Genomic DNA, 17,465 nt, shown 5'->3' with positions numbered 1-17,465 from the left:
TGCTGGTTGCTTAATTAAGATAAACATATCGTTTGACCGTTTTCAATTAACTTTACGTTGCTCGATGATAAAAGTTCAGATAGAGCGCACGTGTAACTGAAACTCCGCGGTCTAATAATTAGTTCTTCGCGAGAGGCGGCGGGAATAGTGCGGACGGCTGCCGACAAATTCAATTGGTTCCTCGTGAGGGTACCCTTGATTATAACTGGACCACTGGGGAAAAAGAAGCGGGCAATGATATTTGCCCGGTTTTCGACTCCCGGCACGTTTCCCCGTAAATTACGGGGAGAGTTTCGTGCGCCCTTTTCCGCGGCGGGGTGTTCTCGATTTTCCGCATTGTACCTCAACGCGAGAAGAATTTCACGTGCTGGCGGAAACGCGTTATTAAAGTCTACGATTTTCTACCCCATCTTCCCTTCATACTTCCTCGCTCTTCCTACGCTTTTCCCCCTCTCGCTCTCGCTGTCTGGTATGCGTCCGGACGAAACTTCTTCGCTCCTTCGTGAATTGTTTTAGAGCAACGCGAACGAGAAAGCCAACGCGCGAGTGGATGAAAAGAAGAAGAACGAAGGAGCGAAAGACAACAGGGAGGGGGGGGGGGGCAAAAACTTTTCGCGAGAGAGTGTGAGGGAGAAGTTAACGTTCTCCCCTCTGGCCTCGACCGCGTAAAAAGGAGACGTCCGGGTCAAGAAGCGTCTTACGTATTCTGCAAGCTCAGGTTTACACACCCGAGTTATGGCCAGAAAAATCGGAAGTTCGCGGCCGGAAAGTGGCTATGGAGTGCCTTGCGTGTGACGCGCATAATAAAGTCGCTGGGATGCGACTTGGGGAAACGTTTGTTGGGACCCGGAAGTGAAATGTCGGAGAAGAAGTGCCACCAGCGTGCCAAATTCGATTTTCAGAGAGAGATGGAGTCGGCGCAATCCGGCAGTAGAGCATACTTACATAGTGGAAAGACAATGTTCGCGAGCCCTCGAGAGGACAGTCGTAAAATCTCGCAAACACAAACTACTTTGAAATAGCGGGATGCTGTAAGATGTACGTGATGCTGTCAGGCATCTTGCAAATGGCTGATTCTGCAAGAATCTTGATGATTGAACCAAAAACTTTGCCTAACGATTACGGCCGTATTTTGGACAACAATATATAATCATCGGCAATTTCTCACATCTTCATTAAAAAGAAGATGTAATAAGAAAGAATGTGTAGGTCGATATATACAATATACATCTCGATTAAAAGGTTTTTTCTATTCTTCTCTTCGAGATGTACATATTTTTCTTTAAACTCCATTTTTATCATTTCGTTTATTACATCTCTCACATTATCATGTCCTTTATTTGCATCGAAGAAAGAAAATATGTGCAAGTATTGTATTTGTGTAAGAGCCGCAGGCGTAATTCCGCTTTCAGAAGCACGGGAGAATTTTCGTAAGCTCGACACCGACTACCTCTCGCCTATAACGCCCGCGGATTCTCGGCAGTAGAGGGAGGACAAGCCCGTTATTATGAAAATCCTTAGCGAGCGAAAGCCAGGGTTATAAGCATGAATAAAATAAGCGGTATTAAAATCCACTTTCTTCTCCCTCTTTCCTCACTGCACCTGTCCCATCTTCGACGCCTCCTTCCAACTCCTCGTAGGCGCCGAGTTCGGCTTCGCGGGCGGAGTAATGGCATTCCTCTTCTCCTTTCTCTTCGTCCTCCTCAACAATTTACTTACTTCGTTTCGAAGCGCTTCTCTATCTAAGCCCGGGGCACTGTTCTCCCTGTCTCTGCCGATTCTCTGAGAAACGTGATTCAATGCGAGATCTTTTAGTGAGCAAAACTCGCCAAAAAACGAGATCTACAATAGCCGAGTGAACTGATCGATCATCGTCAACGTAGAGTAACTTTGAGAAATGCGCGACCAGAAATGAATGGTAAACTTTCACGTGAATTAAAACTGATAATAAAATTTCCAAAAGAAAAGGAGATAATTTTAAAAAATGTCAAAACAAACATGTGTATATATTAATCATATATAATATTAAGGAATTGATAAAATTAAAATTAAAGATAGATTCTGCATCCATTTGACACTTAAGAACCTAAAGTTTAAATTTCACAAATATTTCCTCATATAGAATCAAATATGTACAACTTATATTATTACCGAATTGGTTTTACTCGCCAGTATACGACTTACTTGCATGGATAGCAATGTTGGAATGAATTATTCGGAGCCTACCTTTCCTTCCCGGGAGAATCGAGCGACTGGTTTTAGAGGTAGTTCTATGGTAATGACAAGAGTACATGAATATTGAAGGAGTAATCTTCACGGTTTATGGTGTGTCCTCTTCGCGACGCGGTCTCTATAGTTGACGACGGAGTTGGGTCAATATCGGTTTTAAAGTTCGCTATTTTTTACGACGTCAAATAAATGAACCGGTCGAGATAAATGGCGAGAGAATGCTGATATTATCGGGCGATTCATTTTTCACTCAACCGATATTGTTCGTATCGGAACGTGGCGAAGCCCGACCCGAGAAGTGAATAATTAATTACACCGTTGTAATCAGTAAAAATATTTGATATCAATATCGTTAAGTTAAATGAAGCCCGATTTAAATCCGGTACTCTACACTGGATGGATGGCAATATCCATCGTGTCCGATGTGCGTAGTAATAAAATAACGGGTGCCGTGTTATAAAAGCAGATTCACTGTATATTCTAACAAGCAATTATTATATATGATCGTACAGAGCTTGATGAGTCGACAATAAGCAATAATTACATGGATGTCCAATTAACATCTGCATTTGCTTTAAAAAGATCTGTAGTATATCCTCTTTATAAATTTCCTGTATCAATTTAACAGAGTCTCGATTAACAAATTGTTTTCAATTTCAAATCACGCCACTGTTACTTGAATAAAAATCATTATTACTATTAAAAGCTTTTTTTAATGATGATTATAATTTTAATTAATAAAAATAAAAACAAAATAAACTAAAAAAATTAGCATTAATCGACGTCGAAGAAATCAATGCTAAACGAGATTATGTGAGATTATACGAAAGGTCGCACGATTTAAATGTTATAGAAATAAAGAAGGGACACGTGACGACGATTATGAAAACTGGATGCGTTCCAAGGCATGCAAGTGAATCGTGTTTCAATATGAACTTTCTCGTTCAAAGTTTCTTGGTGGAGAAAATTAAAAGTTCCTTTTCTAAGGTTTAGTCGGTCAGCATACAAAGGAATATCGTTCTTAATTTTCACTTCGTTCGTAATTAATTCTTTGAAAAATATTATAAAAATCTATTTACAAATTAAAAATATATTCGTATAAATCATACTTCAAAATTTTTATTAACACAAAAATTCTTTTTATATTTAATAAATTTTACATACCAATTGAACTACATTTCAAATAACGTGTTGTTGATGAATTTAAATCAGATCAGATAACTTATATTATATTAAGATAGTTATTAATAAGATAGTATTATTTTCTGCAACTTCTCTCTTTTTCTAAGATTTCTTATCTTAATTTTTTTAAACTACTTTTAAACAAAACGCCAAGTTTTATTTACCACATTAAAGCTTATAAAAAAGTGAACAACTAATTAAAAGTTTCACATAGATTTTTTTTTCATGCGACTTATCACATTATCACACCGAACTCTTAAATCAACTGTCATTAAAGCGAAATGCGTATCAATTTTGACAGACAATTACTCATTGCGATACGTTTATATACTGGTCTAAAAGTGGCGGCAAAATGGTGAGATAAATGATGCAGCATGCAAAGAATACACTGGGAGTACTTCAGTATCTCTCGTATGGACGGAAGATACGGGAGATGGGAAAGCAGGGTGCGAAAACTGGATGAGCTCCAAGGCACATGGGTGTCGCGTGCAACGAGCGATCTCACTTGCGGTCTTCCCGTGTGTCGAGAGTCACGTCGAGAGTCACGTCGAAAGGCCCCATCGTCGTCCGCGCGACCCGCCCGTCGCGTCATCATTGTCTATTCTTCCTTACTTCGTCACGCTTTTGCCGTCCCGGAATTCTGCCTATGTCGTGTTACCATGGCTACACCGTGACGGGAGTGGTACGTACACGAAAGTATCAGACCGTGCTTCGTATCTTTTCGCGACGGCCGGTGAGCACGTTGAGAAGAGGGTTGCACGAGGTTCGGTATGCGAGACCACCCTTTGGCGTGGTGTTGCAAAGGGGTGGCAAAGAGGCCGCTACAACGTGCGGAGGTGCGAGCGATTGCGCCGCGATTATTTTTCATTGCCGCGCTCTTTTCGTAATCCACTCTCCTGTGTTTGCTACTTTAATTAGGAGGCGGAACGTTTTCTATCTCTGTAGGGGTAGGAAAATCTCTATGCGGGATTTCTCGAGCAAAATGTTGCAAGCGCCATTATATTCGAGTCTTACAAAGATTAAGATTTAATAAAAATTAATTTATATTTGATAAAATATTTAATTAAATAATTATTGCGATATGAAATATTATTATTGTACTTTTTATAGCAAAATCTAATCTACTCTGCTTGGCAAATTATTTAATTATACGTGTCATTGTATGATATATTTACATATATTGTCAAATATATAATTGCATAGCATTTTTTTCATTCTTATCTCATGGCTAATTCTTTACTACAAAGTCCCATTCTCTTTTAATACTTTTCATGCAGGTATTGTCCACGCGTGACGCTGTCAAGAACGAGATTACGATCCATGATCGTATCTTAATTGTATACGCTTTAGAAAGGAAGCTATTACTTTTTTCATTCGAAATTGCTCTGCGCTCGGTAAACGTTGTAAAGGATAAATTCCTCTAGGTCCGTCTCTCTCTTCTCACATGAAATTAAATCGTTATGCGCCGAACAATACGCGTACCGAATTTCTAGAGAGACGCGTAATGACAATAATAATACCGCCAAGACGCGTTTCTGAAGAAGCCAGGAATGCGGATGAAGGAATAATGAGAATGTTTTGTTACGATGTCGCGGATATAACTAGCAGAATTCTTTGTATGCCTCGTATAAAACCCATTGTACGCCACGTAGGGCAGAGCATGGGAAACGACATGGGTAGGCTCCTGTGGCCACGAACGATACTATTGGCGATCGCGATACCGTGATTGTCACGCGTATAACCCATGCATGCAAAGCAGTCGCAATTAAGCCGGGATGATTTGCATAAAGGTATTGTTTAATGGGAGAGAACGACCGAGTAGGCGAGAAACAAGGGACAGTGCGCGCTAGTCGGAAGAGAAATGCCGGTGATGAGCTCACGATAATTCGATTGCATTCCGTTGCATCCTGTGCACTGGATGACGGTCAATGTTCAACTGTAAGGCAGCTATCGGCATTGCAACGAGTGTCGATTAGCTGCAAATTGTAGCCGCGAATTGCAAACGTCTGGGATGAGAAATAACAGCTGTAGCGCGCTTCTGAAAATATTTATTACGTGTGCAATTTTGTGCGATATTAATGTAACATCTATTGATATCTTTTATGTTTTTAGTACATAATCACAATCTATTCTATCTGTAACGAGATGCCTTTGTTGTCTCAAATCACTACTTATTTTAAGACACGTAGAAATTAATTTATTTATTAATTATTCGCGAGGAATGTATTCCACGTATAGTGTAATCGTATACGGCTAAAAAGATTAACGTAACTAACTAGTCATAACAGAGAAATAATCGTGTAAAGCGAGCGACGCGAAACTAAGCGTCGTCGTGTCGCTTTATATCCCCGTTCGTAGGAAAGCCGGACGTCAATCTTTCTTAGATTAACGCATTCCCTACCGGCGTGCTGGTAAAGCGTTTGGGGCGATGATTTATGATGTTATATTTCCCCTCGCGGCATTTGAAATGGAGACGTTTCAATAGTAACGTCCGCGGGGGCTTTTCGCGACACGACGTCCTGAAAGCGCGGTCTCGAGAGTAGCTGTTAGCGGAAGCGGCCATTAGGAACGTATCGAAGTTATTAATTTTCGCTGTCGTCACGTTGCTCGCAACAAGCGCATCGTTTCGTCCAAACATCACTCCATGACTTTGCGAGGGAGGTAAAAGAGGGATCGGTCGAGCTTGAATAGAATATTTTCAGTTATGTGGGCGCACCTATAAAGCATCGCGAATGTAACTTGGTCATTTCGTGAAGGGATTGATTGTATCGTCTAGACATATTCCCATAAATATACGATATAACAATTATGTCTGTCTAGACATATTCCATTATATAAATACAATATAATGATTACTTTCATATACAATAAACGGTAAGGATGCTAGAGAATTTTCAATATTTTTATATTTTTATATTTTTATGAATATTATATATTAACGCTTATCATTTTTTAAATATGAATTACAATTTCCGCAAATTTTCCAAATTAACCACTTTTGCCAAGATTTATTTATTTTCTAGTATCTATAAAAATATTTTAATAATATTAAGAAAGAGAATTCTTTAGTGTAAGATTACATATATTTATTATAGAACTTTCTTTGATAATAATATAGGCAAAAAAGAAAATAAATGTTAATACTTTTGTACCCAATTTTTATTTTCCTAAGGTTTCGTCAGTATTTCACCAAATTTCATTTTCCCCACATGTATATTTTATGAGAGATTTTTCTTAAATATGTATCTTTTTCTTAGTTTCAAATTTCTTAATTTTAAAAAATATTTTGCGACTTAAATAAACGAATAGTAAATTCATGGAAAATTCTGTACGCAGAAAAATGTTAAGATATATTGAAGAATCGCACGAATTGCTCTATTTATCTAAGTTTTCTTATTTGCGGTACTTTGTTTTACGAGTTCTGACACAAAGGTAAAATGCTATAAGCCATAAAGCAGTATGATGGCGTTAAAAGCATATACTCGTATCTTTTTATTACCTTCATCATTCAATTGATGTGCCACTAAGAAAGTTAAGCTTATGCCGCTTTATCACCTATATCGCATTAAAGGACTCGACTTTGCCTTAATATACGGGGCTTAATTTCTCTCACGCCATGAAAGTGTTTTTTCGAATAAATTCTCGCGACGTCGCGTAATATAGCCATCGAATATCGTCGATCAAAGTGTCGAAATTGTCAAAATGATAAAAACGCCAAAATAACAAAATCTCTCTGTTCATTTTCGTTGAGATATGTAACAATATCACTTTACTCTTTGAACGGTACGCGTGAACGAGAACGAAACGGGACGCGATCTCAAAAGCGATATTTTATTTATCGCTACATTTTCACCAAATTATTATATCTCGTGTTGTGTCATCCGAGATGAAAAACCAATCGACGAAGGTAACGTTGCTAAAAGCACAATAACTGAGCCGCGAATCGCGATGGACAAATCGCGTTACGGCAATCGTTGCAGAGCGCCATGCGACTCTCGCTTTTTCCTCTTTGCGCAAAAGTTCCTCTTGATTGGAGACAGTGATTCAATTGCTCGTACGGAAACACAGCCAGGACACGGGCCGTCAGAGAGCAATCGTGTTAAAAAGCCTTGCCGTTGGGTTTGTCGTTCGAGAAAACGTGTTCCGTTGCCTCCTTTTTTTCCATTTACCATCGGCCGAATGTATTTTCGATCGGACTTCACGCAAAAAACGACGAAATAAAGTCGCAATTCACCACGTCGTTATACAGAAGCCCGAGGATTGATCATCACACATCCTTTATGGTAAAAAGAGAAGGGAAAATAATCGAAAAGAAGTTCAGCTGGGAAAATATATCGTTTTTAACAAATCGAACAAAAAAAAGCTAAATTTTGTTGAATTTTGTTCATAAAAGATTTGATAAGTTCATCCATGTGTCATAATCCGTATTGTTTTATAGAAAAATGCAAATTTTTTAAAGTTATTTGAAACTATAGATTGATTTTCTTTTCGTCTCTTTCCTCAATCTATACTTTCAAACTCACTGATCCTTGTTTTCTGCAAGTTGTCGTTTTATCGCACAAAACTTTGCACGACGAATTTAACCGTACATCATAGAATACAAACGCCGCCGTTGGGTTTTAGATGAAAGCTCGGCATGTTGGTGCGATTCAATGCACGGCGAGATATACACAAACGTAGGTTTGCCTATCGGAGTTCTAATCCAGACAGACCAGATCTGCTTTCCCACAGATGCGTATTTAGCAATCAGTGGCCAAGGAATCAATCCACCGAGTAAGCATTCCAGCAATTGAATTTGCAACGACTATCAATTTACGCACGATATCCACCTTTTCAACACATTAAGTAAACCAACTTGTTTAAAACCAATATATTGTATTATACGTAAATTTGCTAATATTTATTGATATTTATTAATTATGGATTTGCACGAATTTGTTTATTCTTTAAAATTTAAAACAAAAAATTAAAAGGAAATGTCAGAATTCTCTAAATTGTTTATATAATTCTAACCGCATTATGCTATTGTCTTTTCCATTTATTTTGTTTTTTTCAACATGTATCTACTTATATACCCTTGTAACTTTCAACGTTCTTAAATTATACTTGAAATCTATTTCTTTATAACTTCATTATATAATTACAATTTTAAATTACTTTACGTTAAAAAAATAATTGAACGTCATGTTTTATATAAAAATCTTTAAAAAGATAGTAAACTTTTTCGCAAGAAAAGTATAATTAACAATTATTAACAATATAAATAATTAATATATAAAATCTTTTTCTCTGTTAATATATTTTCCATTTAATTTATATTTGATGTTAAAGTGCTAAAATAACTCATCTGATAAAACTGTCGTACTAGTAGCATGTTTGTAGGAAAAAAAGGTATACGAGGATACCTGCGTATCCAAGTTCCATCGTTATTTCTTATTTGAACAGCCGGAGTTCGCTTGTTGCACACGAAATTTCACGGCGGCTTCGAAGCACAAGCAGCGCAACGACACACAATCATTGGTTCCGGTGCGACCGTCACGGTAAGCGGAACGTGACGTTGGTGAAATGCACTTGCACGAAGGATAAACGCATCATTCTAGCGGGATTCCATCGGAACGTACGGACGATGCATTTCGTCACGGAAAATTCAATGTACTTGTTTGATCTTGTCACAATACTTGGATAATAATCCGTAAATATTGTTTTAGAAACCAATAACAGTGATTTCTTTCCTTTTTTTCAACTCAAAGTATAGTCACATTAAATTATATTAAACAATTCTAAGGGAAAGCAATTCTTCAAATAATTCCATTTAATTACTTGTACAACCGTTGATGAAAAAAAGACCTTCTTGGATATAGTGACTCTTAACTGTAAAGGATAAAGCAATCATATATATTTTCAAGTACACAAATACCTAACAGAAATTCCTCGGACACATCGATCATTGGCCATTCCTATTTCCTATCTCAGAGACTACGCGCGTGACATCTCGACGAATTCATCATACGGCGCGCACGAACGTACCATGCATTCATTGCCATTCATCCTGATGCGGATACCGGCGCGATATAGCGTGCGCATTACTGCCTAGAGAGGAGAGCAGGATGCAGTTGCACGCGTTATGCGGGGATAAGCGCACTTACTCAACTTCTCTCTCCGCCGGTGCTTGGCCGCCTCTTACTTGGAGATTCCAGTCCAGACAAACAGGCTTGCTCTCTCACAGTCCGTGCGTTTCACCAAGCAAGCACAACCAGCGCGCTTGTCAGGGTGTTTGCGTATCTCGGCAACCCCGCATAGGGTTTAAGGGTTTGGGTTCGGTTGGCTCAGTCGGCCCCCGCCGTATACTACCGTTGTGTACTACGCGACAACTGCTAAGTGCTGCAGCAATCCAGCATCGACGCCTCTTACACGGAATTACTGTTAAGCGTGCGCCGCTTCGCGCGTTTCCACCCTAAACTGATTAGTCCCCACGATTCAACGGAGTATCTCTGCCGCGAGGGGGATGGAATCGAGAATTTCACGAGCGCCCCGCTATTGTCGGAAGACGGTCGAGAGGTGTCAACGACTCGTCATCGGATGCGACGTTGGAATTTTGGAATTTCACGAATACCGAGAATCATAACGCTTAATTCCGTATTCGTAATGCGAATTTGTCACCAAATGCAAAATATTTTTAATACCAATTATTAAATATGTTATTAAAATATTTTGCAACATCATAGAATATGATAATGATAATTTGACGTTTTATATAAATATTTACATAACTAAAATAAAATTAATTTATTATATAAATATATAAATCATACTTAGTATATAATAAAATAATAAAATTTAAATTAAGAACCAAAATAAAACATTAAAAAAAGTGGAAAGATTTGTCTAATAAATATATTAGTCACATGTTTTTCTAAAGTAAATAAATTATTAAAAGTCGAATGTTTCTAATGAAAAGAAAGCAAAAACAGAAAATAGAGTGCTAAAGATATATTAAGAAATGTGTGAAAAGAAAAAGAGAGAAAGAAAGCTATATCTCAATTACGTATTCATAGGTGGAAAGAATATAACGTGTACGAGGGTGACGGTAAAAGTCAATAGAAATGAAATATCAACGCCAGTTTTCTCTCCTTCCCCCTCGCGTTCCACGATCGGTCGCGCCCTTTTCCTCCCCTTCAGCCGCTTTTCCAATACAGGATCTCTAAAGTGTTTTTCGATATCTCGAAAAATTCCACCGCACTACGCATCGCGTTTTGGTTTTATTTCTTCTCTTCCAGGCGCCAGGCCGATTGCATGTGCACTAGTAATATAACTACCTTCTCGAGCGCGTATCTCATCGGCAAAAATCGGTGGTGGATTCGAACGCCGCGTCTCAAAGTAATACAAGTTGTAACATCGAATATTTCTTATGTGCGATTCGATTACATGGTATCAGATGGTGGTAAATATTCATTTGAAAATTTCTTTCACTGTACAACAGATGCAGTTGCGTATAAATTGATTGGAAATGTTTCATATTATGACATATAAAAGAACAAATACACATATAATATTATAGAAACTAAAATTCATCTTTACATTCGTTATTATTCTATTATAATAATAACTAATATCAAATTTGCATAGAAGGATTACATCTTTTTCATCGTAATCTGTAAATAATTTAATCATTCTTGACGATGGTTAAGAAGCTTAAGAGCTACGGAATAACTACAAGTCAAGCTATCAAGGGACCTTGATCTTCTCTCGACTTGAAAATGCCGGTTACAAAATAACCCGTTCTATGCGTACGATCGGCATTATCCGATTTGTATAATGGATGAGACGCGAGACAACAATGTTGTTCATGGGATCCCAGCTGCAACTGTTTGGTAATGTTGACGATCGGTTATCCGTAATGGCACGTGGCGAGATTCTCGCACATTTTCGCATAACGACGATCGCAGCATCGAGGAAGGAAGGTATCGTCCGTTCATAGTCATCCCCCATTGTTAGATCATTTAGATGTATTTCATTGGTAGGGACGTGCACAAAGGAACGATGCTTCGCCTCTTGGAAATCGCGTCCGCGTCCGCGTCACGTATGCACGTGCTCGCCAGGGGAATGTATGCAAAGCCGTACGATCGATGCATTAAATAACCACTACACTGCATTCAAGTCTCTGATGCAGTTCATTCTGCTTTAGTAAGCTTCAGAATAGTTTTCTCAATCTATTAGAGTTCTGCATTCTCGTAAAATGATCTCTGCGAGTGTCGATAAATTAAAAAAGATAATAGAATAATGGCAGATAAAATGAAAGATAAAGTTTAGTTTCTGTAATTCCTACTATACTTATACTTGTCTTTTTATATGTAGTAATATAATAATAGCGATTATGTGCTTGTAAAGTGTAATTATCGCTTGTTATATATATATATATATATATATATATATATATATATATATATATATATGAATATAATTAATGCAAAGTCGAAACATATATGTCATAAGTGACAACTGGCAGTGAGACTTTTTATGAGATTATATACACCATATTAAGCCACTGCTTATTATGAAAAATATATATGTTAACTAATTACGTAGTAATTTGATATTCATGGATAACTAGCAACATGCTCACAAAACACAGTATATATTTGTAAATTCGCGTACGCGTAATTCACGTTCTAATTTTGCCTCTTGCAGACGAAAAATACGAATAAAAGCGGAGAGGCTCGAATTTTCCCCTCGCGCCTCTTAAATCTTAAGCAGAGAGACAAATGAACCTGCAAAGTCTATGTGCGACTTACCGTTGGGTGGGAACTCGTAGAAGAACGCAGATCTCGGGCTCAGACAACTGGAACAGAAGAAAATTACGGTTAAAATATGCTGACAATTAAAGAGACGACGCCGCTTGGCAGATCGCCCGGCGACTGCGCGCACTTCGTTTTTGCCAGCGGCGATGTTTCGTCGTTCTATTATATATGGAAACACATGGGGTTTTTCTGGCAAACACAGTCGCATCAAAGTTTCGAGTTATTGATATTAAACGTAATAGGATGACTAGTCTCGTTGGGATTTAATGCATCCTTTGATATATGAAATTGATCAACTGGCACGCATATTTCGGTACTATTATATGTGTCGTTAATGAATTTACTAGTGTTTACTGAGTTAATTTCAATTTAATTAGTATGTAATACGTATTATGGCGATACGATTTGGCTTCTCGTTTGAGTTTAATGCAGTCATTTGTATAATACACGTAAAATAACGTAATCTAACGTAAATTGCTTGCAGAGTATCTATTAGAGGATTATCTTTTGCGAAAACAAGCAATAAATAAATAAAGACAATTATTTAATAAAATGATTTAATGCTAATATATATCTTTTGATATTTTAAAATAATTGTCATCTTTGGAAAATAACGCGAGTGGTGTTGAAGACAGTTTACGGAATTTGATTTATATCGAAAGCGGAAAGGGATCGGAAGTTGTTTATTTTTTAAAATGATATCTCGCAATAATGAAAAACAAAGATTATTCCGTTTTATGTATTCAGATGTGATCTCCCTAAGGGCAACAAATTATATATTGATAGTCAAAGGTAGCATTATACATGCAGTTTAACAAATGTGCAATTCCGTATGACAAAATTGTGGAATTATTACATCGTTAATATAGTTTCCCGTGGTGACATACATGGTTTCCATGATCGTACATTGTCCAGTGAATGATTGCGTCCTTTCTTTTTTTATCCATCTTTCTCTACATATATAGACTATCGCAAACGAAACAAGAGATCAAAGTGATTTGCAACATGGAGCAGTATTTAATTGAGTAACAATTACAGTCGTCCGACAATCCGTCCGTACGCGTGACAACCCATTTTCAAAATGCAAATGTGTGCGTGTACAAAATCGTGCAAAAGTACAAAGAGACAAGTGAAGCGAGAGATACATACAGAGAAAGACAAAGTAGGATACCCTATTTGTTAACATTTTAATATCGATTCACCAATCAATCAATTTTATTCTATTGCAAAGAGAAGGATGGACAATTACAAATAAGTTATCGAAAAGTTAATAGAACATATAACGCCTCTTTACCTCTATTGTATATAAAATGATTCAAAATTACTAATCTCTATTCTCTATGAATTTCGAATGAGTAATTAAAATATCTTCATGATGTAGTAAGATAGAAAAGGCGATGCGATTCTCCTGCTCGACGGTACGTAAAAGTACCCATGAATGTCAATCACATCTTGGAACATGTAAACTCTCGCGACTTTATAAATAATGGTATTCCAAGTATCCTGTGCTTAAGAGCGATCGATCTCTTACGGTAGATCACGTCGGAATGTGCGCGCGATTTCCAGCCAACGTTAAGGGTCGAACCCAGGGAGCACAAGCTAATCGCCTTATTGGCCGATCTCGCTGATCTCGATTCTATCAAGGCCACAAAGCAAAGAGCAAGTCGAGAAATGTCAGTGAGAATAAACACACACACACACACACACACACACACACATGTGTGTTGAATCGGCGGTGCGGGAGCGGTAGAATGGCCCGCGGGACCGACGAAGAGGTCGATAGTTCACGTGACGGAGAATCGGTAATAGATAGCGCGTCGTTGTCTCAATGTGTCCTGATACACCGCGCCGTAATACTAACCGCATACTAATAGGACCCTTTGACGAAAAGCTAACATCTCGGCGGGTAAACCGCCGCGCGCGTTGCAATTCCGGTCGGGCGGCCACTGCCGGCCAAGGCGGCCTCTCTTCCTCTGTAGCCACTATATGGTCCACTATTCGGAATCGATTGCCTTGAGTGGCCCCTTCTCCTCGATGGATTTGAAATAGATTCCACCGGCAGTGTAGTACAAACGAAGAATATCCGTTACGTCCAATATTACGATCGAAATTAACGATGAATAGTTGCCTGTTTTTTTCTAGGATTAATTTCCTAAAAATAAAAAAAAGAGACTGTACATTCAGATTACTAAAGCGCATATAAGTGAGAGAAACGAAAATTGCTGTTCTTGAAACGATTGAAAATGTTAAAAAAGATTACGAGACTTTCAACGTTTATAGAAATCCAACATTTATTTACTCTGAACCTAAGGGTCGTAAAATCGATTACGTCTGTCACGATTCGAATGTACAACTGCATTGGACTTGCTTTCTCGTTAAACTTACAACAGACAGAGAAGAAGTGATTGCTTCTTCCTTAGATAACGACGAGTCCAGCTATGTGTCAAGTAGCAATCGATTTAGTACTATTAAGAGTCATGATTACTACAACGAGTAGGCGTCGGAAGAGTCGTGCTCCCAGTGGTACGACATAAATGGATGGTAGAACGTTAGCGTCGCTCGCGTGGGGAATCCTGATGAAGCTGCTGGATCGAAGTCAGCTGGTGTAACATAGTCTTTCGCATGCGAGAGATGGTCTATCGTTTACGTTTCGTACGCGATTGAAAACCGTAGGAAAACACGAGACTCTGTACCTTCGTTTTTAACCTGTTCGCTGCCACTCGAATATGCAAATTTTTTCGATGGAGCCAGCACGAGTGTCCTTGTTGTGTTTCTCGTGTTATTTCTCGCTTCTCACACGAATCTTACAGTAGGCAGACATTAAAAAATACATAAGATGTTTGGAATGCTACAGCGCGTTTCAAAGAAATAAAACGTTGCAATACAATTCTTTTTCAAAACTTTTGAAAGTTTTATTAAAATTATTATTTACTCCTTATTATCGCGATATTCTTTTTAATGCTTTTTAAGAAATAATATCAAGAAACTGAAATATTAACATAGGATGTTTAATAAATCTAATAATCTGTGTTGTAAAATATTTATTAAATTAATTAATAATGCATTTTTATATTTTTAGTTTATTTATAATCCATTGACTTTGTGTATTTGATTATTCTCGTATAACTCTTTCTGTAAGCTATTTCAGAATTCGAGGCATTTAAAGATTTAAAAGAGTTTCAAGTAAAATCTCGTATTTTACATTTATTTTAAAATAATAGTTACAATTTTTTATGTATGTAAAAACATATACAAAAAATTTAATTTTACGTGCGTAAAATATGACCAATGGAATCAAACTAAATTGCAAACTAAATTTAATGTTTTTATGAAGACATGTCTGTGCTTGACACCGAATACTCAACATGCAGTTGACGAGAAGAGCATAGAAACGGCACGTATCCGGTTCGCTGCATTAACGTGATTCCGGTATAATCACGCGCGATACATTTGTAATAATGAATGAATTTACGAGAGAATAGCAGTTTCCGTCGTTATTCATAAGCACACGTTCCTCGTTGAAATTTCAATAAAGTTCGTTATTTTTGTTTCACAAAAATAATCGCGTATTTCTCATAAAATGTGCGTTACCGCAAAATCCACATTTAATATTATGAGATTATATACGATTAATAATTATATTTCTTTTACGCATAAAAAGCAATATATATCGCTTTTTATGTATCTAGATATAAATATAGATAGCTTTAACTCCATCTAAGATGCTATCTACATAGCACTTGAGACTGACGAAAAAGATTCAGATTTATAATGATATCAACTAATTATAAATGGTGGTTTTAATTCATTTAATAATATCGAAATAACGTAAGTTACTAAATTCTGTAGTTAAAGGATTAATATATAAAATGACCTCCTTTCCGTATTTTATTAAAATATAGAATTTATTTAAATCTGCTCTCTTTATAACAATAATCAAAGTAATTTGCTACAAATACTATTATCTTTATACCCGCAATATATTAATTATAATGATGAACGGTTTCGTAATGAAGACAATAAAACGTTCGAATAATGATAATCAGGATGAGTACAGAATTTAAATCTGCTTCATATTGAAATCGTTTTGTGTAACACACCGCATGAAATCATGAGAATGTATGGGAAGCAACGACGTGGCGATTCGACAGCTTTATCTGGCGAAGAGAAAGGGGGGGGGGGGGAAGGGCGGAAGAGGGAAAGGCGGACGGAAGGGTGTGATCGAAAAATCTGTTTTGTCCTGCAGAATCGATCGATCGGAAACACGGGGCATACGGCCAACAATTGTAGACAGCCTGATACGAGAGCACCGGAAATATGGTAGGGACTAAACTGCGATTATACGCGGAATGACGGGCGCGAGGTCGAGAGTTTCGCAGCGCGGATAATCGAGCGCGCGCATTCTGGCGCGCGCGATGCAACGCGATGCAACGCGATGCAACGCGACGCGACGCGACGCGACGCGACGCGACGCGACGCGACGAGTCGATAGGATTACCTTGCCTGGCCGTCGACACGAAAACCGACCATCGGCCGTGGCTGTCAACATGTCAGTCAGGCTTTACTTTGCCGCGTTATTGTCCGTTTATTAATTTATGACCACGGTCCGTGCGATTGTTTATAGCGCGAATGTTCCGATGCCCATTTTCGCGAACGCGACGCGAATACGAAGAACGGCGCGGCTAAGCCGTTCAATCTGTCGTAACACCCGGAATCGCGATTAATTTTCTATGAGAAAGTACAATATTTCTAGCTCTATCTCTATCATGTATCTCGCCAAACGTACGATGATTCAACTCGGTGTAACTAATGGAAACTGCATAAAGTACCGACTAGGATTGAGTGTAAAAAAAACAAAAAAAAAAAAAAAAAAAGTTTAGACAAATACGCGTAAAAAATCCGAGAGTAAGAGGATTTAGTGCATCTATCTCGAGTGCTTTATGCATACGAATCGACACGTCGTGTGTAAATGAATTCCAAGGGGGAATATAATAAAACACGCGCGTCCCAAAAACCAGACGGGTACTGCATTATGATAAAATGACGCGTTGCATTCGCGCGCGCAAATACCCTCGATGGAAAGACGTGACACGGCCGGCCGGTCCGGTCGGTTGCATCATCGGCGGGTAATCGTTAAACGCATCATCGACCGTGTGACAAACGGCCGGTCGTGTGCGCAACCGCGTATAATTAATACACGCGATCCATTCGTCAATCGGACGCGATATCCATCTCCGCGTTGCTAATGAATTTCGC

At 38.1% G+C, this 17,465-nt stretch overlaps 1 protein-coding gene across 6 annotated transcripts in view; it reads right to left on the bottom strand.

Moving 5' to 3' along the window:
- The window catches only part of LOC140665580 (uncharacterized), a 310,049-nt gene that overhangs the window by 52,076 nt on the left and 240,508 nt on the right, over nucleotides 1-17,465 (bottom strand). For all 6 annotated transcript variants that reach the window (XM_072891854.1, XM_072891855.1, XM_072891857.1 and 3 more), the window contains exon 4: nucleotides 12,204-12,250. In XM_072891854.1, the coding sequence (XP_072747955.1) occupies nucleotides 12,204-12,250 (47 nt within the window). The remainder of the gene's footprint in view (nucleotides 1-12,203; nucleotides 12,251-17,465) is intronic.

This window comes from Anoplolepis gracilipes, chromosome 5, assembly GCF_047496725.1.
Source record: "Anoplolepis gracilipes chromosome 5, ASM4749672v1, whole genome shotgun sequence".
Lineage (NCBI taxonomy): Eukaryota > Metazoa > Arthropoda > Insecta > Hymenoptera > Formicidae > Anoplolepis > Anoplolepis gracilipes.
The sequence above is the reverse complement of the archived record's forward strand: the minus strand, read 5'-3'. Positions and strand labels throughout refer to the sequence as shown.